Raw genomic sequence first — 22,162 nt, forward strand, 5'->3', positions numbered from 1 at the left:
ATAAGGAAAAGATAAATCAACTTTGTCAATAAATTTGCTTGTCTATAAAAGATGGAAAACATTTCCAAATTCGGAAACAGAAACATAAAATTGATGCTTGTATGATACAAAGGACCCATTATAGTCATCGCATAACAACTAAATCGTATACGTAAAGAAACGGGCATGCAGATTCTACAACTACAGTGGAAAGCCCCAGGAGACTGAAACTTAAAACACGACCAACATGCTTCCAGAATCGTGAAAACGAAACAGGAAGCTAAAACGTCAATGTAGATTGTTGTCCTCCCCGCTTCAAACTCCCATGCCAGTTACGTCAGGTGTTTCTGCAGCGATGCACTGCAGATCAGAAAGAGAGAATGATCTCCAAGGAGAACTCCGTCGAGGAAGAGGTGGTGATGGTTCTTTATCAGGTGATCGTCTACCATGTGGAGGCAGAGGTGGAAGACAGGAAGAAGGTGATGGTGAAATTGAGTTGGATCCCTCCCCGTTGCTATAGCTAGGGGAGCGGCTCAAAGTCTCCCCAATAAGAAACGATGCTCGACTAGAGTTAGCAGCTGGTCTCTTTGATAAGTCATTGCAGTTTTTATCCTGAAAATAATTCTGGGCTAATATATTCTTGCGCTTCTTGGTATAACGGCTTTTTGGCTTTGCAAGTTCCTTGACAGAAGAAACAGACGAGATATCTGCTAGGCTTGTGAAGGACTTTGATTTACCGCTATAAAACTTGGATATACCTCTCCTGAAATGAGAGAGAAGACGTTATAAATATATCGCAAATCAAATGCATGAAAAACATAAGATAATATACATAAGTACGGTTTTTGAGCTTGTAGATTGTATTTAATGATCTTAAAGATTCATCTAATCCAACCATAATGGCTAAATATTGCCACAAACAAAATTTGATTCTTGCATAACGCAAAACAACTAAGTCACAAAAACTTGCACAAGGCATGGAAGGAGTGTGAAGTGCCTTCCTTTCGAGGCGTTTTGAACAACACTTTTAACCATTAAGACATTTTTATAACAATCAATCCGACCCCCTTGTTTGTTTCAACCTAATTCTTTCAACCATTAGGACATTTTTTAACCATTAACTTATCAACTTCCTAATAAGACAGTCGATAACTCAATTTTCCTCTTTCATCAAAGATTGAACATTAATTCAGGCTTGTGTGTCAATAAACTTCAAGAAAATAAAATAGATAACTACAAGCTTATTAGCTTGCATTGCAAAAAGAGTATAAGAACTATACTATGATTGCATCACCACCACACCATGACACCCTCAAAGTTTTCCTAAATGCTCTGCTTGTTGCTGAGAAGACCAGATAAGGTAGAAAAATAAATTTCAAACATGTTTCATCACCGGAGGATTGTAAAGACCAAAAGGAAGAAAACAACGAAGTGACAACAAACAAGAACAAACAAAAATCCGAATGAGAATTAGAGATTGCCAACTGACTTCCCTTTTCAATACTCAAACAACAAGAGCATCCACAAAGCCCAAACATTTAATATTCTTTCATTTCCTCTAGTTTCACGAAACCATACAAGCATACAAAAAAATCCAAATTTCAGAGAAATGAGTGAGCTTTTAATCTTAATTTCTTAGAACAATAGTTGGAAATCCACCCAGTTGTGATTAACGAATCCTAATCACGTCATCGTCAGTAGTGTTCAATTTATTGCCATTCAATCTTAATAGCTTATTTCCATTATTTCTTGTTTAGTTTGCATCTTTTGTAGTTTCTGCAAATTACTGAATCATGAACTAACAAACGCACCGGCTAATAACTTTCAAGCTCTAATTTTTTTGCAGCAATAATATGCTCAAAAAACAATCAAAGCATCAAACTTTATCCAAAATTACCATGACCCAACTTGCTAATCCATGAAACCACAACACCAACCACTCAAAATCCAGATTATATCAAAAACCCAACTTGCTAATTCAGTAAAACCACAACACCAACCAATCAAAATCCAAATTAAATCAAAACCCACATTTCTAATTCACCAAAACTACAACACAAATAAATCAAAATACAGATCATTCAAATCAAAAGTTCAAAACCACTAAAGTAAAAGGTACCAAGTAACATACTTGACAGGCAAAACCTCCTCGAGCTGGTCCATGGTGTCCAACGGTCCTTTAAGCGAGCTCTGCACCTCAGCCTCACCGGATTCCTCCCCCTCCGACGACCCATCGGACGAGTCGCTGTTCCTTCCAACTGAAGACGACGAGCTGCTGCAAGAGTCCTCCTGGTCAAGACGACGATCTTGAGCAAACCCCTTATTTTCTGACGAGTCGTGGATGGGGATGCAAGGCGCCCCGTGGATGAACCTCGGCCGTCGGATCATATTATTGCCGCCACCGCCGTTTCTCTGTAGAGCGATTGACATGATGGGGGCTGGTTCCGGGTTCAAAGTTGGAGATTTTGATAGAAGAAGAAAAGAGTGCGAATTTTGGATAGAAGGAAAACAGGGAGAAGGGAAAGGACTGAGATGGGATATAATAGCTGGTGATCAGCACATGGGGTGGCGATGATTTCGCCATTTTCTTATGTATATATACTCATAAATTAATCTCCATTATCCAAAAACCAAAAGCTCATAAATTAATAATATGATCGGAGAAGTATACTACGTATTATTATTATATAAATAAAGTGAGAGTGAAAAATATATTTATAAGTGAGTCATACCAACTACGTTGTTTACATAATGTTTCATCTTGTGTTTGGATATACATAAAAATTTCTTGATCAATTAGTCGGTCTACTTTGTTGAAAGAGTTTATGATTTTAATTTAACTCACGTAACTTCAGAACAAAAATTATATATTTACGGTGTTTTTGATATTACAGAATTATTTGATATAAAATGGTTAAATATATTTTCTGACACTACTAGAGTGATACGGATGGAAAAGGGTTCCTGGAGATCTAGGGGATTCTGTTATCGTGTCCATTCATCGTATATCGTGCGATCAGAAATCATTTAAAATTTAAAATTTAAAATTAAATATAAATTATACCTAACAAAAACTGATAATGTACGATGAACAAACACGATTATGAAATCTTCCGGATCCTCTGAGAAAGGATCCGGCAATGATCCTTTTCCAATATGATAACATTTTACACAAAGTTGTCGAAGTGGTTATAAAATATTTGGATTTATAATAAATTTAAAACATGTGCATAATAAAAACACTTTTATCAAAAAATACTTACCAATATAAATGATTTACAATAAACTCGCAAATGAGAGTTTTAATTATAATATTTAGTTACATACACATACAACGCGTATGATAAAAGTAAATATGCTATTATTTGAGTAAATGAATAACGATATATTTTTCAGTGCATCTGCAATAAGAAACAGAAAATCATGTGCTATTATGCATTAGAGAAAAATAATTCTTCTAATTATTTAATAAATAATATGTGTTATTTTATTTCATATTACGAACACATTGAAAAATCTATTGTAGATAATCAAGAAGGAAAAAAAGAGAATAAATAAGTGAGGGCGAACCTTATCATGATTTGAAACATGGCATAAAATATGGGAATATGGAAGTATAGGTTTGCGGGGAATAGTAAACTAAGTTATCTGATTACATACTTATTTATCCACTTTTTTAATCTATTTCTCAAATATATTTTTTGGGTGATTGGGGTGCTTTTGGGTGTGGTGGACTCATGGTACACTTTGTTGGGTTGTGAAAATGTACAAGGATTTGGCTTGACTCTTTGATTTATTGTGTGTGAATGTGACGCGTGGAATGGTGGATCCCAATGTGATTTTGATAAGAGTAATGCTACACTTAAAATAAGAAAAATTGCAGACTTTAAGATCGCTCTCTGGCATTAGTAACTTAATTGGGTATTAACCTTAATTAGATAGACAAATTTAAACAAAAAAAAAAAAAAATCACCTGATGAACAACCATGGAGTACCAATGAAGATTGAAGACAGAAATACTAGAAGGGGAAAGAGGATTGGGGCTACAAGGCATGAGTCTGGAGATATAAATCAATGATGATTATGGTATATGAGTAAATTCTATAAAGCTTGATCATAATCATGGAAATCAACATAAATCAATAAAAAAACTGGCATGAAAAATAAAAGGGAAGGAAGAAGAAGCATAATGGATAGGGGAAGGAAGATGAGATTTCTCGTATATCACAATTATCATTTAATTAACAATCTTTTTAGTAATTATTGATTAACAGTTCGAAATTAAATACTAATTAATTTAGATGATATGACTGTTCACATCAAATGCCACCTAAGATGATATACAATTATGGTACAAAAATGTGGTAAGAATAACATTGATAATCATGATTAGTGGAACCCTATAGTGGGTCACACTTTTGGTCTCACACTCTAGCATATTCTAGCATATTGGTTGATTTATATAATAGCTACATTTCTTTTATAATTTTCTCTTATAGATGGACCCATTATAATATTTTTTTAAGTTTAAAGAAAATATCTCTATTACATTCGAAAAACTCATGTATGCAGTCATCGTGACGTTTCATATAATTAGTATAGTAATGAGTAAGTTGTTTTTATTTGTATTTATAATTGGCATTGGACATCATAATAGTAGTGCAGACGTACAATATAAGTTGTTTACATATCTTAGTGGCATGCAAAAGAGTAGTAATATCCATACATTCACTTTTATTTTTCACACTTCTTTCAATTTTTTATCATCGAATTGAATGAACTGAAGAAAATCGGGATTGTGGATGTAAAAATAGGTATATAATTAGACCTATCTCATACAAAAATCCCTTTCTTATCACATAAGTAAATTGTAAATCATGAATACCTACCGTAATATATAAAATTGAATCGTTGCAAACATAAAAGCGTCTAAGTTTAATGAATACATGTAGCTTACGAGTAATTGTATATATTTAGAACTTTAAGATTTTGCAAGGATGAGAAAAGTCGGTCAGTGCACCAAAATTGAAGTTAATGATCCAACTTTTTTGTGCAAACTTTTTCTTCTTTTGGCAAAAGCAAAGATGCACCAAAAATGAAGTTTAAACTCAAACCATTATAGTAATGGATGCATCCACCACCAAAGGGAGAAATCAATCTTCAATACTTTCTATTCTTTTTCTTTTTCAAAACAAACAACGAGTGATTTGCCCACAACAGTCTACCTTTTAAATTTAAAAAAAAAATTACAGATGCATTTTAGCCTTTCTCTGAACACTATCATGTAATTCACCAGCACCATAAATAAATTTCAAAATGTGTCATGTGAAACATGGATCTGAATGTTTGCACGACATAGGTGAAGTTGCTCCCTTTTTTTTTTCTTGTAACGTATAGGCAGGGGAAGCCAAGTTGCTCCTTTTTTTTTCTTGTAAAGTATAGGGGAAACCCTGTATTGTATTGTATGTCTCCATTCAATGTGGAGAATTTAGAGGACGTAAGAGATGATGTCACGCCGACCGACTTGACTGCCAAGTTAAAAACAACATACAGAGATTTTGAAGAAGAATAAGCAGAGCCTTGTTGTAGTAAAGTGGGGCCCAACCACATGATCATGATCTCTTGTGATCTTTGTCTTGGTTTGGTACTGAGGTGCATCTGAAAAAAAATGGGTATAAAAAAAAGCTTTTTGTTTGGTAAACATTCAACTTCAGTTTTGTTCCATAGTTTTGGATAAAAAAAAAAAACAAAAACACAAAGCTGCAAAACTCAGTTTTGAAAAACCGGTTTTTTTTGCTTGCCCCCTCGTGAGCTTGAATCTCTTGACACAAATGCAATGCCGATAACTCCTTGTAATGCTTCCCTGTCTGCCTAACTTTGACTCACTCTGATGAAGCCGATGAAGAAGAACTTAAGTTCTTGGCGGGTTTCTGCTCCGGTAATGGTGTCAGCGGCGGCACCGTGTTTTCCCTCTCTTTCTCCCCAATCAACACACTCACAGCAGTCCCCACGCCTCGTATGCTATTCTTCAACAGAGCAACCCCTCTTCTCTTGCTCATCCTCAGGCTCTTCGAAACAAACGAATTCACCCCTGCACCAACCTTCTTGTTGTCACCACTGCCTTTGCTGGAAATGCTCTATCTTCGCATAACCTCTTTCACCATTGGCAAGTAGCGGACACATTTCTCAAACTCGTCCATCGTCAATTGCTTTCCCGTTTGAAGATCGCTAAGTCGATTCTAGCACCCGTCATGATCGTACTCATTCACGTGTCCAAATTCTTAATCAAGAAGAAGGCTCCTAACCGGTTGTTCAACAAGACCGACAACAATCCACCTCCGGTCCGAATCGAACGGCTCTTGGGGGTTCATAACTGTTTATAAATAGTTGATATAAATCTTATAAATGTCATAAATTATTATATAATATTCAACATCATTTTTTTTGTCATTTTACACAATCGTAGCGGTTTTACATAAAAAATTTACCGAACACTTTAACACTGCTTTTATTGCTAAAAGCACTTTTACAAAAAAGTTTACCAAACACTGTACTGCTTTATTTCACAAATGTTTATTCTCGCAGTACAACATAAACATTTTTTTTTTTCAAAGCACAACAATACCAAACCAACCATTTGTCTCCTGGCCATTGATTTTTGCTTTTACCCAATTCAAGTCAACAAAGCCCATAGGACCAACTATATAAAAGCCCACCAAATTCAATGATTCGGAAATTGATTTTTGCTTTTACCCAATTCAAGTCAACAAAGCCCATAGGACCAACTATATAAAAGCCCACCAAATTCAATGATTCGGAAATGAATAGTTGTGATTAAAAATAAAAAAATTAAACATTTTTTTTGAAATTAAATTTAAAGGTAAAGTAAAATACTCGTATCATTAAAGCCATCCCAAATTGATCACTAACTTCTGGTTTGGAAGATGCTATTGACACTGCAAAAGGTTATTTTGACGATTTACAAATTGTATTTGTTTTTAAATACAAAAAGTTGAGAGTATAATAACTTTAAGAACAATATTGGCTAGTGGCTACTCAAAGAATGAGCAAGAGTTCTTACTCAAAACTATTGATTACTGATTCATAGAACTTTGAGTTTATAATCTGGACGTTCATATTACAAATCATTCTATAAATATCACCTCTACAGAGAATCAATTAAACTTAAGGTTCTTTAGTCATCTAATTGTAGAAAAACAAATGAACATAATTAGTAAAAGCATTACCAAACCGTCTATATATTTGCATCAATAGATTGATTAAACGATCTTACTTTTAATTCATTTTTTGTAGAGATGATCTTTACAACGTGAGTCATACTATGAACGGTTTTGATCATAAGCACGAAGCTCTGTGATTCGAACTAGAAGAGTTTTGAGTCGAAGTTTCTACTCATCCTTGAGTAACCAAGCATTGTTCTAACTTTAATTGAGTGTCAAAAGTCGGACAGACTTCCATTCGTTCAATTTTGAGTACTATAGGTAATGATAGATTTCTTTCTTCACGTCTATTTTTATGTACATGTGTAATGCTTCATGTCTACTTCTCCTAGATTTTCTTTTCCAAACTAAAGTAAATGAAAGCAAGAGAATTACAGAAAAGCTACTTGCTTGGTTCAGCTGACGATTGTGATTGACTTCTGAGCGTCGGAATCTTCTTTTGGAGTTCAAGATTGGAGATCCGCTCCGCCTCCAGTGCTCGTTCAAGCTTTAATTTCAAAAAATTACAACATTTGTCACAAAAAATTCTCATGGGAAAGAAAATGATGCCCCAACTAGATTGACCAAGGTAGGACGACAATACCTTTGCTGCTCGTGTACTCCATTCTCCTAAAATGGCCCTCAACCTTTCGTTTTCCTCCACGTACTGTTCGAGTATTACAATTGCGGAGGTTAGGGAAGAAACGAAAAAAAGAGATAAGGATTCAAGTCCATAGTGACCATAATGCAGTAGGAAACCTGATTGTTGGTGGTCCGGACTTGCTGGATTTCGGAATCCCTCTCAGCTATCAAAGACCGAGCAAGCCTGAGCTCAGACTGCAATTGATTCATCTACAATGTAAACACATCTCTCAGACTCTCAGTCACCTTCTAATGTCAATTATGCGATGTAGAAGAGAGCAGCAAATGAAACATTGAAAGGAACCGTGAATGAGGTAACTGCATAACACTAAGAACATTCTAATTTTCATAATGAATCAAGAGCAAACCACTTGGTATTTCTAACCAGTCATTACCTCAGCGGAAAGCGTCCGTAATTCCTGATCACGAGCTGCCAACAGATGGGCGAGGTCCACCTGCAAAGACAGACATCGGTATTGTTCTGTCAATTTTTCATATAACACAGAGCATGCAACAAGATCAGTGCTCAAATTACAATGGCAGTTGTATGCTCACATTTTCAAGAGCTTTGTATATCCTATAGAATACGAAAATAATAGTAAGTTAGTAACTAATTACCTGAGGTGTGCTCCCATCATTAGTCCTTTCGTATTTACTTAAGCACTCTTGTAACTGAAGGATCTGTAACAAACACACGTTTAGAATAAAATAAGACTGTTGATTTGAAGAACTTAATTTGCAGCATGGAACACCTAACCCTCCATACCACACTTCAGTACCCAAAATCATTAGTTGAAAACCCGAAGAAGCTGCATGTAATAACATTGAGTACAATAGTACAACCACCAATGTCAAGGTGAGATACCTCTTCACTCAAAAAATGAAGGTTTTCACGCTGATATTGCAACAAAGCCATTTGCTGATCAGAAAGTCGACCAGCATCATGATACCTGTCACAACACATAATGCGTGTTCTTACATTAGGATCCATGAAATATAGCAGTTTCCAGTAAATCAACTATGAGACATAGCTTATGTTATAAACTGTTAAGGTTCTTGACACAACTCCTGGTGATTGATCTCTCTTCAATTTCTGTATATAAAATCAGGAAGCAAGATCATGGGGTATTCCAGAAGAAAAAATTTATGATTACCTCAAACCTTCTAAAGAACTCGAGGGTTGAAGAGGAGAATATAACGACTTTAAGACATCAGGCTGGGAGTTTAATGAGTTGTACTGGTGAACATAAGCTGCAAACACCAAAATTAGTGATAGATGATACGTGAGTACTATAAATTTAAGAGTTCATGTATATGTAGGTTTGTGCTACACATGAAAATGATTCAGGACTAAGCTCACCAATATAGAGACTCATAAAAGATCCGGCACATATTGCTTCAATTACCATTATAGTCCTGCAGATTTTATGAGTAACAAATAGTCGGTCACAGATGAAAACTAGCTTTCACATTAAACTCATCCAACAAAAGTTTAGACAAGATCTTGAACTATCCCATATATTGATCTCATTATCAATGCTGTTGAGACCACGAATCCGAAAAAGGGCAAAGAAACTATAAAGGAGACAACAACTACAAATTCTGAATGAAGAAATGCTTATGCTTGGAATCATAGGTTGGTAATTCCTATACCTCAATATTGCTGGGAGAGTAAGGAAACTGATGTTGGGTCTCCAGACCATAACAAGTAACAATGCAGCAGTTCCTAACATTCGACGAAGATATCAGAAACTGAATTGTGACAATAATGATGATAACAATATTTTCGAGGGAAAATATAACGGCAGACTCATAGGAAAGAAGTGTAGAGTCTTTGCAATGATAAAAAATGGAAGCCACCACATTTCAAACAAAAAGAAGAAAAACAGACAACTCAAATACAAAACCACATACCATATGAAGTAACTGCAAAAGGTACGCGAACAATATGCTTCAACTTCTGGCTGAAACTATAATAACCCTACAAAACAATGTGCATCTCGTCTTTCACAAATCAAGTAAGCAGCACTAAACAACACGATTTAGCATCCCGCTGAATCAAATACAAGTGGACAAGTATTTGATTCAGCAGGATGCAAATACTAGTGGACAAGACTACAAAAGAACTGGACTTTAGTTAGCCGTACCGATTTAATATCTATTCAATTCTGAGATGTTGGGGCAGATTAATCCACCAATATAACCAAAATTATCGGTTCAAAGGATTTATTAGCAACTGGAAATTTTCCATCTGTGCATAATGCCGTTCCTATCCTAGATAATCGATATCCGAGTAAACTAAAAGGTTACCTGTAAGCGAATTTTCTGAACCTGGGACACCAGATACTGCTGAAAAATGCCTGAAAAAAGTTGAAAGATTAAATTTTGATGCGAAAACACGAAAAGTCTCTAAATTTGAAGACTGCCCAGATAAAAAAAATTACAGATACCTGTGACTACCAGAAGAAGGACGTTGCAGCTGCAGAGCAATTGGGGTATCAAATCGTCTATGACCTGAAATATCCACGGAGCCGCGACGGCCACGGCAGAGTAACCGGCGAGTATGATTAAGTAGAAAACACTTCCGAAGAGGTTCCTCGACTTCCGGTGGCCGAACAGCGGAGCCTCGTGCATGATATCCAAAAACCTGAAAGGTGAAACGCCGAAATCAACGGCTGGGATTTGGAATCGGGCGGCGGAAAACGATGGCATTGGCGAGTTGTGTGTGGGAATTGGAGGGAGATTGAGGAGGAAGACTTACAGTGCGTTGTCCTCCGGCGATGTTGACGGCAGAGAACCTAGCCGTTCTCTCTCTGTTGACATTTTTAGACACGGATTTTCGGTTCTGTGTATTTGCGAACTGCGATCTCTGCTTTCAAGTTTCAGACTTTTGGAAGGAGAGTTCAGTCTCAGACTCGGAACTCCCCAGAGCTTTGCCAATACTTTTGTTTATTGATTTGATAAAATTGCACAAATGGGGCCTGAAGCTTTCTTCTTTTATGTATCTATCCTTTAACGAACAAATATTTACACTTAACGACCCCATATTTGGGTTTTTTTTTACAATATGAAATTTCAATCTAATTTTCATCCACAATTGCGTCAAATATAAGCTCGTGACTTGCACGAGGACCCATTTTCGGATTCATTCTTCTTAGTTCACAAGCCAATGATTTTATATACAGAAATTGAAGAGAGATCAATCACCAGGAGTTGGGTCAAGAACTTTAACAGTTTATAACATAAAAAATGTCTCATAGTTGGTTTACTGGAAACTGCTATATTTCATGGATCCTAATGTAAGAACACACATTATGTGTTGTGACAGGTATCATGATGCTGGTCGACTTTCTGATCAGTAAATGGCTTTGTTGCAATATCAGCGTGAAAACCTTCATTTTTTGAGTGAAGAGGTATCTCACCTTGACATTGGTGGTTGTACTATTGTACTCAATGTTATTACATGCAGCTTCTTCGGGTTTTCAACTAATGATTTTGGGTACTGAAGTGTGGTATGGACGGTTAGGTGTTCCATGCTGCAAATTAAGTTCTTCAAATCAACAGTCTTATTTTATTCTAAACATGTGTTTGTTACAGATCCTTCTGTTACAAGAGTGCTTAAGTAAATACGAAAGGACTAATGATGGGAGCACACCTCAGGTAATTAGTTACTAACTTACTATTATTTTCGTATTCTATAGGATATACAAAGCTCTTGAAAATGTGAGCATACAACTGCCAGTTTAATTTGAGCACTGATCTTGTTTCATGCTCTGTGTTCTATGAAAATTTGACAGAACAATACCGATGTCTGTCTTTGCAGGTGGACCTTGCCCATCTGTTGCCCATCTGTCCATTAATCTTCTTCAATTCATCCAATCCGATGACTGAAAATTAAAAGGGTGTGTGAGAAGTAACATAGGGGTTGTAGAGGAGAATATAACGACTTTAAGACATCAGGCTGGGAGTTTAATGAGTTGTACTGGTGAACATAAGCTGCAAACGCCAAAATTAGCGATAGATGATGCGTGAGTACTATAAATTTAAGAGTTCATGTTTATGTAGGTTTGTGCTAGACATGAAAATGATTCAGGACTAAGCTCACCAATATAGGCTCATAAAAAATCCGGCACATATTGCTTCAATTACCATTATAGTCCTGCAGATTTTATGATGTATTTCTGATCATTTTTTAATAACATGATTTGTACTTGGTGCTGTCGTTAGGGTTTGATTATGGGTGTGCGTTTACTAATAAACCTTGTTTTTATTGCTAGTCTTATCTTGTATTTGATGGTAATTGTGCAATAGGATTATAGTGACATTTCATACTTAAAATTTAAATTAGATGTAGAAAGAGGTTATATGAGTTTAAATAAAATTTTTCTTGCTGTTATTGAGGGGGAAAATGGTTCAAATTACGAAAGGCTGTCCAGAACGTTATTATTTAATGAGCTGAAATTACAGCAATGCCTACGAATATTTTCAAACATATAATGGTAGTACGTACACTTCGCAGCGGAATGAAAAATTGTGAAAACCATATCTATACAATTAGTATTATATTACCTTTCCAAAACAACATGAACGGCTTGAAGAATTGCAAACTAGATTGGAAGTGCCTACCAACAATATAAGGCTTAAAATAAGGTGTTTTTAGCCAAAATAGTCTATGAGATTGGCATGATATTTAAAATTGATAGAAGTGGTCTTTAAGTTTATCAACCATCAATCATTTTGGTCATTCCGTGAATTTTTTTGTTAAATATTGATCAAAATGACAAAAATAACTCAATCTAACAAACAATGGGCCAAAATGATTTGATAAAGTTGAGGGTATTTTCGTTATTTTATCCTTGTTTAGTGGAGATTTAGCACGGAATGACCAAAATGATTGATAGTGGACAAACTCAGAGACCACTTCTATTGGTTTTAAATTTTAAGGACCAAAGTGAGGAGTTATGCCAATCTCAAGAACATTTTGGCTAAAAGGCCACAAAATAATGAACTCCAATTTATCCTGCAATTATACACGATTTTGTTTCCGCAGTAGCACGAAGCGCTATGGTGTTTTGCGAATATCTGTTCAGACAAAATTTTGTCTTTGCACTGTTTATTACATTGGTAACTATAAAAATCTCATTTGGCACTCCAAACTGTCTATAATTAGGAAGAAAAATATATTTGTAAGGAGTGTAGAATGAGATTTTTGGAGTGCTGATAACAATTTCATATATATGTGTGTGTGTGTATATATATATATATATATATATAATATTGTCTAGTCAAAAGAAATAGACACCTAATCAATGACAACAAACGAAGATTATGTTCCCACCAAGATTTTGAAGATAAATTTAAAAACCCGGTCTGGTACTAGTTGATGCTGGACAAATCAAGGGATTCACTCAATTAGGGGAACGAAACGCGCTCGACGTCATTATTCGTGGATTAACTCAACAGGACTAAAAGCTCAATAGTTAATTTTGGAAGGATGAAACACTTTCTTAGAATAGTTTTTTTTTTTTTAAATTAACTGATTGACTGTCTAGATCATATAGAGCCCTTTAAATGGAGAGAGATATCTTACAAAGATAGGGTAGATAGTTAATGGGAAATTTGGAAAAATAACCAAATTTTAGATCCCGTATAGAATTATAGCCATTAGTTTAATTCTATGATAATTATAACCAAAATGTGATGTAAAATTACTAATATACCCTTAATATTAGGGTATCTCACAACAACTCAAACACACTTGACACACTTAGATCGGTTGGATGACTCAGTCTAGGTTTCCATTACATGAATAGGTCCCACATTCCCACAAGTATAGTTTTCCAATGGAAAAAACCTCTCGTATCGGTGTACATCACATTTATTCACAAACAGAGGCTCCAAATACTCCAACATTAATTTTCGCCCACATAGGAGCATCACCTTTCTTGTCATCAAGATCAGCTGCCTCCAAATCTACATTGGTCATTCTACGAGTGAGAATTGACTGTACTAACGCCAGTTGTCTGCTCTAGGTGTTTAGCTCGACAATGTAGAGGAAAAACTGAGCTAAACAAATGGTACCTTTCAATATCCAGAACACTGCAAAAACACCGCATGCTTGAGTCGAAAAGCTCTTATCTCCATAACCTAGGGTTATGATGGTAGAATAAACACAATAAAATGCATCCACAAGGCTCAATTTCTCAACAGTATCTAGGAAGATTGTGCCACTAATATGAGTAACAAAAGAAGGATAAAGACCACTATGCATTTGTACCTCAGCAATCATACATATCACGAACTTACAAAGCCACTATCTATTAATACTCAACAACATGGTGCCAAAGTCACTTCTCAATTTGAGGTTGTTGAGTAAGCAATATATTTAATGTTGACAACGTTCCTGCTAATAAACATCAAGACATCAAGATCTTCAAACTCCAAATGCTCCAGCATTTTCGCCCTTTAAAGCATCACCTCTCTCGTTACTTCATGTGTACATCGGCCTATGTCTTTGCACCACCACAAATGGCTTCTTCCTCCTATCCACCGCTTCTAAATAATGCTTTAAAACTTCCAATTGCTTGCTTCCTTCAACAAAATTGGTCTCAGTGGGAATGTACACAAAATTTACTGACCCAACATCAAACGAATAAAAAAGATTTCGTGTAGCTGGGGCACTTGTTCCAATTGGTTTAGATGAGTTTCCAAGCATGTTGAACTTGAGACTGTAAGGTACCCACTACAGTTTCCATGCATGGCTGTAATGGCCAATCATACTTGTGATTGCCAATACAAAGTTACAAACATGGTATGAATGTAAATTATTAGAACACTGCATGCATAGAATCACATATACATATTACAAAATGTATACATAAAGATAGTATGCTTACTTGAAAAAGGGATTACCATTGCTGCAAAGAATGAAAAGAGATCTTCTACACTCAACACTCAACAGTTAAAAGTTCCAGCTTAGAATAAGGTTACGCTTAAAAGGGATGGTGTTGTGAGTGCAGGGACCTCCCAATATATAGCCAATCATCCTTGACATCAGGCCTATTAACTGATACCTCGGATATTCCATACTAATTAGGGTTTCGGTATAGTTCCACTTGATATTGAACTCTTGTCAAAACTTGATAAGGTTACTTGAATATAATTGCATGTTATTAGGACTCTTAATCTTAGCCAAGTAAGAACGTGATTTTCTCAACATGATAACTCATAAATTGAGTTACTAGTTTGTCGAGAACAAGAAGTCATTCTCCTTGACACTCACAAACTTACATTCTCCCACTTGAGTGTCCAAGAAGAATGACATTGCATTGGTTAAGAGTAAGGTGATCACACTAGACGCTGCAATTAAACCTTTAACAACCTGTCACTTATAGCTTCAAATACGGAATCATAAATGCAATATGTAATTCATTCTACATGTGCACTTTATGATTACAAGTATCTAATCCATGAACACTGTGTTGACAAAAATTCAAGTGTTTCAGGATGATAAACAAAATTCAACTCCTGAACTGAGCCTCATGCAAAAGCATAGCTCATATTATTCCAAAAAGATAATATGAGAACAAAATATTATGAAAGCATCCAATTAAGCAAAAAGAAACATAACAGAAAACAATAAATGGGTGTACTACTCCTACTCATTAACATAATCAAAATCTTCTTGCATTCCCATATTGTAGACATGTTTCTTGAACACCCATACTAGTAAGTCCTTAGTCGTTGGATTAGTTGTCATTGAATCAATCCCTATATGAACTACGTTGATTAGCCCTTTTCTGACTTCATCTCTCACACACAAATACTTTATGTCCATTAGTCTGCAAGTGATGGACCTCTTGTTGTTTATGGAGAAGAAAACTGCAACCTTATTGTCATAGTAAATAGTTATAGGTTTTTCAATTGAATCTACAATCTTCAATCCCATGATAAAATTCCTCAACTAGATTGCTTGTTTGGTGGCAGTGTAACAACCAATAAATTCAGCCTCCATCATTGAGGAAGCAATTACCTTTTCCTTGGAACTTTTCCATAAGATTGCACTAGCAGCAAGAAGAAAAACATATCCACTTGTAGATTTTCTATCATCAACACAGCCAGCTAAGTCTGAATCAGAATAAGCCACCATTTCCAAATTCTCAACTTGTTGATATACCAGTGCAAGATTTCTTGTACCTCAATACTTTCTTTACTGCAGTTCAGTGAGAATTCCTAGGATTAGACTGAAAAACGCCCTAGAACACTAATTGTAAACCCCAAATCAGGCTTTGTGCACACTTGAGCATACATGATATTGCCAACAAGCGAAGCATAAGGCTTATCTTTACATTCCATTCTTCTTAAGATCATTTTTAAGTCATTGATCAGTACTTAGCTTGTCATCATTTGCAATGGGAAGCTAGCCACTTGCATACTTTTCCATGTTGAATCTCTTCATGATTATGTCAATATAGGACTTTTGAGAAAATCTTAGCATTCTTTTGGATCTGTCTCTCTCAATTTTAATGCCAAGAACAAAATGCGCCTCACGAAAGTCTTTCATATCAAAACTTTCAGTTAACATGCTTTTAGTTGTGTGCAAGAGAGTTAAGTTTGAGCTAGCTAACAAAATATCATCCACATACAATACCAAAAATATGAATTTTGTGCCATTGACCTTGAGGTATATATAGTCATCAATCTTGTTTTCTTCAAAACCAAAAGCAGAAACAACTTGGTCAAATTTGATGTACCACTGCCTGGATGATTGCTTTAACCCATAGATTGATTTGTAGAGTTTGCAGACCATAGACTCATTCCTTTTCTCCATAAAACCTGGTGGTTGAACCATTACTATTTCTTCATCCAAATCACCATTGAGGAAAGCTAACTTTACATCCATTTGATGTAATTAATAACCAATATAACAGAATTGCCACATGGCATTATCTAGAAGATGGGTTAGTTAATATAGGTAGAAGGGTACTGTTGTAATTAGTTCTTATGGGTATATAAGGAGTAATAGGTTCTCATTTGTGTAAGAAAGCATTGTAATAATTTCTGAAAGCGTTAATACATTTTCTCTTTCTTCCTCTCTATCTTTCCTCATCTTCTTCTTCGATTCTGGTATCCATTGTTGTTCATAGCTTCTCTGTGTTAATATGGTATCATCGCCGGTTTAGGCTCGTCGCCACTCTTGGTTCTGGTGAAGACTTCCGCTGATTTGGGCGCTATCTTGACGATTGTGTGCTCGAAGATTGGGTGTTTGGTGGTTATCTGGAACGGCGTTCTTAGGAGATTTGGTGGTGTGATTTTCAGCGAATCAGGTGCTTTTGTTTCTTTCTTGGCGCTGTGGTTCAATTTGTTGGAATTTGATTGAAGCGAAGATTTGGGGTTTTTTGGTAGAATCTTGTTGTGTTGATTTTTGCACTTATCATTCTGTGTGTATTGTTCCTTGGAGTATCATTCTCTAGGACTTGTCGATTTTAAAGAAGAAAGTGTCATTCTTTCTATGAATCTTGGAGTTTCAATCTCCTGTGCTGTGTTTGTTCCTTGGAGTATCATTCTCTAGGACTTGTCGATTTAAAGAAGAAAGTGTCATTCTTTCTATGATTCTTGGAGTTTCAATCTCCTGATTTGGTGTCTTGAGTCGAAGTGTGCAATTTGGGTTGTGATTTGGAGTGTCATTCTCCTTATTTGGGTATTGTTTTTGTGAATTTTCGAAGTCAGTTGTGTGTTCCTTGGTTGGTAATTTTTTTTTTGGTTTGCTTAGAATTGTGATTGATTGAATCTATTTCCAATGGCGTCTTCTTCATTCAAGATTGAGAATTTGTTGGGTATGCTGACTATAAAACTTCGAGATGATAATTTTGCTAAATGGGCCTTCCAGTTTCAGTCGGTTCTTAAAGGGTACAAATTGTTTGGTCATTTTGATGGTACGATTGGTTGTCCATCAAAGTATGCCGTGAGTTCAGAGACTGGTATTACAAGGGAGATTACCACAGAGTTTCTTGATTGGGAGTCTACTGATATGGCTCTTATTAGTCTGCTGCTTGCTGCACTAACAGATGAGGCCATGGAGTATGTCTTAGGGTGCAAGACTGCTTTTGAAGCGTGGTAGAATCTTGTTGAAAGATATGCGTCTGTTTCGAAGTCTAGAGTTAACCATTTGAAAACAGAGTTGCATACGATTCAAAAGGGGCAGATAACATTGATAAATACTTGTTGCGTTTGAAGAATATTATAGATCAGTTAATGGCTGCATGAGAGATAGTTTCTAACAATGATATTAAGATTTCTGGGCTGGCAAGTTTACCTAAGGAATATGGTGTTATTCGCACAATTATCTTGGCATGGGAATTTTCCATTACCGTAAGGGAATTTCGTGCCCAACTACTTGGCACTGAAAAAGAGGTTGAAGGAGAAATGTCTGCTATCTCAGAATATGAATGCTTTTTTTGTTCAGGGTTCTCAGTCTGGTCAGAATACTAGTTTGGGATCTATCATGTATGGAAGTGGATCTTCGAGTGGTGCATCTTCATCAAATTCTCAAAACCATGCTCATATACCTGCTACTACAGAAGGTACTATTGTTCAGCAACCACATGGTTCATTTAATAATGCTCATCAACATGGTGTGGAGTCCCAGATGTTTGGTTCTAATACTTTTCCTCCAAGGCATCATGATCAATCTTGTGGATATGGTTTTGTAACTCACTCTCATTCTGGTCAGCAGCATGGGTTCAGATCTCAGAACTATAATGGGGGTTACAGATCTGGAAATGGTGGTCAATCCAGGAATAATAGCAATAACTATAGAACTGGTAACAACTTCAGAGAACGCGGGTTTTATGGTGGAAATGGTCCTTACTCTTCAGGGACAAGACAAGGTCAAAATGTTACTGGGTCGTGGTCAGGCAATACTGAAGCTAGAACTGCTGTGTTTCCATGGATCAAGCCGTATAACAGTCATAAATTGCAGTTTAAGTCCAAAATGTGTATCTTCTTAGGCTATGCAATGGGGTATAAGGGAGTAATATGTTACGATCAACATTATAAGAAATGCATTATATCACGACATGTTATTTTTGAAGAGTCAATATTTCCAGCAAGGTTGGGACCTTCTCACAGTGGTGTGGCATCCGCTGAGAAAGTCAATCAAACTAGCTCTATGATTATTCCATTTCCTATTCCCATGCGGTCTACAAGTGGTCAATCTGAGCAGGATGGGACATCGGTTTCTAACTCTGGTTCTTATGTATGCATTACTCCACAGAATCACATTTGTGAAGACTCATCAGCATCAACATCTAATGGTTCCTACTCTACAACAAGTGATACACCAACTCCACCTCATTTGCTTCCTGTCCTTGATACTACTCAACTTCAGGTATTATTACCTTTGTCTGAGCACTCCTCTAGTACTGATTCACATGTATTACCTGTACAAGAACCATTTCATCCTCGGATTCAAACTAGATTACAAACAGGTGCTATTTCAAGAAAGAATTATGCAGCTCATTTGGCCACTTTCCCTGAGTTAAATTCATTACAAATATTGGAGTCTTGCTCGGATATGTCATGCTCTGTGTCAATTACTAGTGCATGTCCTGAAGGGTTTTCATTTCTGGCCGATATCACAGAACTTGAAGAACCTAAAACTTTTAGGGCAGCATCGTGTAAATCTGAATGGCAACATGCTATGCAAGAAGAATATAATGCATTAAAGGCTCAAGGTACATGGGTTCTAGTTCCACCTCCATCTCACAGAACAATTGTAGGTAGCAAATGGGTGTATAAAATAAAGAAAAATCCATATGGAACAATATCAAGGTATAAGGCTCGGTTAGTTGCTCAGGGGTACACTCAAGAACAAGGGTTGGATTACTCAGAGACTTTCAGTCCTGTGGTCAGACACATTACTGTTCGATTAATTCTTGTTTTAGCTGCACAGTTTGGTTGGAATCTGCGACAACTAGACATTAAAAATGCCTTTTTGCACGGTGATCTCGAGGAATAGGTCTACATGCAGCAACCTCAAGGATTTGTGGATCCTTCCTGTCCAAGTTATGTGTGTAAACTCATTAAATCTCTCTATGGCTTGAAACAGGCCCCGAGAGCCTGGAACTCGAAGTTTACGAGTTATCTTCCATCCCTTGGTTTCACAACTTCCTTATCTGATACAAGCTTATTTGTTAAAGTAGATAAAGGGGATATTGTTCTCTTATTGCTCTATGTAGACGATATTAGACTCACTGGTTCCAATCCTATAACAGTTCAATCAGTGATCAGTGACCTTGCAAAAGTGTTTGATCTCAAGGACATGGGCAGATTATCTTATTTCTTGGGATTGCAGATTCAGTATAAAGATGATGGATCACTGTTTATAAGCCAATCAAAATATGCTAAAGATCTCCTCAAGAAGGCAGCAATGGAGACATGTAAGCCTACATCAACACCATCTAAGCCCCATGCACAATTACTTGAACAAGAAGGTGCTTCTCTCTCTGACCCAAGTCATTATCGAAGTTTGGTAGGGGCTCTCCAATAGTTGACATTTACTCGGCCAGATCTTGCTCAGGCTGTTAACATGGTCTGTCAGTTTATGACTTCCCCGACTGATCTTCATATGCATCTTGTCAAACGCATCTTAAGGTACCTGAAATGAACTCTTGAGTATGGTCTGCATTACAAAAAGAGCTTGGATTTCAATTTGCTTGCCTATTCTGATTCAGACTGGGCAGCAGACATAAATACCCGATGTTCTATAACTGGTTTTGTGATTTACTTGGGCGATAATCCCATTTCATGGCAATCTAAGAAGCAATCCACAGTATCTCGCAGCTCTACTGAGGCTGAATACAAAGCTTTAGCACATTCTGCAGCAGATTTGTTTTGGATTCAATCTCTCCTCAAAGATATGCATCAGCGAATCTTGGTGCCTCCAGTACTTCACTGTGACAATCAGAGTGCTTTAGCTCTAAGCTCGAATCCTGTCTTTCACTCGAAGATCAAACATCTTGATACCGACTATCATTTTGTTCGTGAAAAGGTACAACGGGGTGATTTAATTGTCCAATATATACCTACTGAAGAATAGGTTGCAGATGTATTCACCAAAGGCCTGCATGGTCCTGTGTTTGTAAAGCACTGTAGACACCTTGCTCTTGCTATTTCAGGTCCAGTTTTAGATCCGGTTTTAGGTGTTTAGCTATTTCAAACTTCACTTGGCATATCCATGTTCAGTTTGAGGGGGGAGTAATAACCAATATAACAGAATTGCCACATGGCATTATCTAGAAGATGGGTTAGTTAATACAAGTAGAAGGGTACTGTTGTAATTAGTTCTTATGGGTATATAAGGAGTAATAGGGTTCTCATTTGTGTAAGAAAGCATTGTAAGAATTTCTGAAAGCGTTAATACATTTTCTCTTTCTTCCTCTCTATCTTTCCTCATCTTCTTCTTCGATTCTGGTATCCATTGTTGTTCATAGCTTCTCTGTGTTAATAGTAATTCCAAGTTGAAATGGGTTGTTGAAGCCATGATCAGCCTCAAGGAGTCTTTGGATGAAACTGGTGAGAAGTTTTAATTATATTCAATATCATCTCTTTATGTAAAACCCTTAGCTACAAGTCTAGCTTTATGTCTTTCAACCTTTCCCTCTGCATTTCTTTTGGTTTTGAACACCCATTTGCAACCAATGGGTTTGGCATTGCACACTGCCAAACTTGGTTCTTTTCCATAGCTGCAAGCTCTTCAATCATTGCAGCATGCCATAAATATGCTCTTAGGCTGTTGACAGCTTGATTAAAAGTGAAAGAATCATCATCATCCCCGATGTTGTATTCAATCTCTTGTAAATACACAAAATCAGGTAAGATCACAAGTTTTCTTTGCCTGTTTGACTGTCTAATAGGCAATTGCACTTGTTGCAATGGTTGAGCAACAACAACCTCAGAGATTTGGCGCTTAGGGACTTGATGTTCAAGATTGCAATCATGAACTGGTGATTGCACTGCTTTAGGAATAAACATAGTACTCACTAGCTGAGCAGCTTGGAGAACAGTGGGGAGAGAAAATGAGTGTTCTTGATTCACAAGCTATGGTGCATCAGTTGTTGCAGAATGCTGATCAAGGTCATTTCCAATTTCTTCAAAATCTGAGCTGCTGTGTTGCATTGTTTCTTTTTCCAGATCCTTAATGAGAATTTTGCATTATTGGTCTCCTGAATTCTAGTGTGAGAATCAGGACAATAGAATTTAAAACCCTTAGATTTGTCAGCATATCCAATAAATCTGCAACTTATAGTCCTCGGATCCAA

General features: G+C 36.4%; 2 protein-coding genes and 1 long non-coding RNA gene across 7 annotated transcripts in view; 1 reads left to right on the forward strand and 2 right to left on the reverse strand.

Moving 5' to 3' along the window:
• Positions 1–21: 21 nt before the first annotated feature.
• LOC126606972 (protein OXIDATIVE STRESS 3 LIKE 1-like) lies at positions 22–2,587 on the reverse strand. The gene is made up of 2 exons (XM_050274390.1): positions 2,111–2,587; positions 22–742 (listed from the first exon to the last, which is right to left on the reverse strand). The coding sequence occupies exons 1-2, from the start codon at positions 2,407–2,409 to the stop codon at positions 295–297; spliced, it is 747 nt and encodes a 248-aa protein (XP_050130347.1). The 5' UTR covers positions 2,410–2,587; the 3' UTR covers positions 22–294.
• Positions 2,588–7,398: 4,811 nt separating this feature from the next.
• The window catches only part of LOC126606980 (protein FIP1-like), a 28,016-nt gene continuing 13,252 nt past the window's right edge, over positions 7,399–22,162 (reverse strand). For 2 of the 5 annotated variants that reach the window (XM_050274422.1, XM_050274398.1), the window contains 11 exons: positions 10,152–10,201; positions 9,756–9,822; positions 9,495–9,567; positions 9,202–9,257; positions 8,996–9,092; positions 8,707–8,791; positions 8,460–8,522; positions 8,237–8,296; positions 7,959–8,051; positions 7,804–7,866; positions 7,399–7,707 (listed from right to left, as the gene is read on the reverse strand). In XM_050274422.1, coding sequence (XP_050130379.1) covers positions 7,603–7,707; positions 7,804–7,866; positions 7,959–8,051; positions 8,237–8,296; positions 8,460–8,522; positions 8,707–8,791; positions 8,996–9,092; positions 9,202–9,257; positions 9,495–9,567; positions 9,756–9,822; positions 10,152–10,201 — 812 coding nt within the window. In that variant the 3' untranslated portion in view covers positions 7,399–7,602. Of the gene's footprint in view, positions 7,708–7,803; positions 7,867–7,958; positions 8,052–8,236; positions 8,297–8,459; positions 8,523–8,706; positions 8,792–8,995; positions 9,093–9,201; positions 9,258–9,494; positions 9,568–9,755; positions 9,823–10,151; positions 10,202–10,291; positions 10,489–10,602; positions 10,780–22,162 lie in introns of those variants that run through there. The other 3 variants (XM_050274409.1, XM_050274414.1, XM_050274403.1) reach the window with 3 other exon arrangements.
• Positions 11,168–11,688, forward strand: LOC126607032 (uncharacterized). Its single transcript, XR_007617479.1, has 3 exons — positions 11,168–11,254; positions 11,439–11,501; positions 11,665–11,688. It is a non-coding gene; the product is annotated as an uncharacterized LOC126607032 (long non-coding RNA).

Source organism: Malus sylvestris, chromosome 2 (genome assembly GCF_916048215.2).
Source record: "Malus sylvestris chromosome 2, drMalSylv7.2, whole genome shotgun sequence".
Taxonomy (NCBI): Eukaryota; Viridiplantae; Streptophyta; class Magnoliopsida; order Rosales; family Rosaceae; genus Malus; species Malus sylvestris.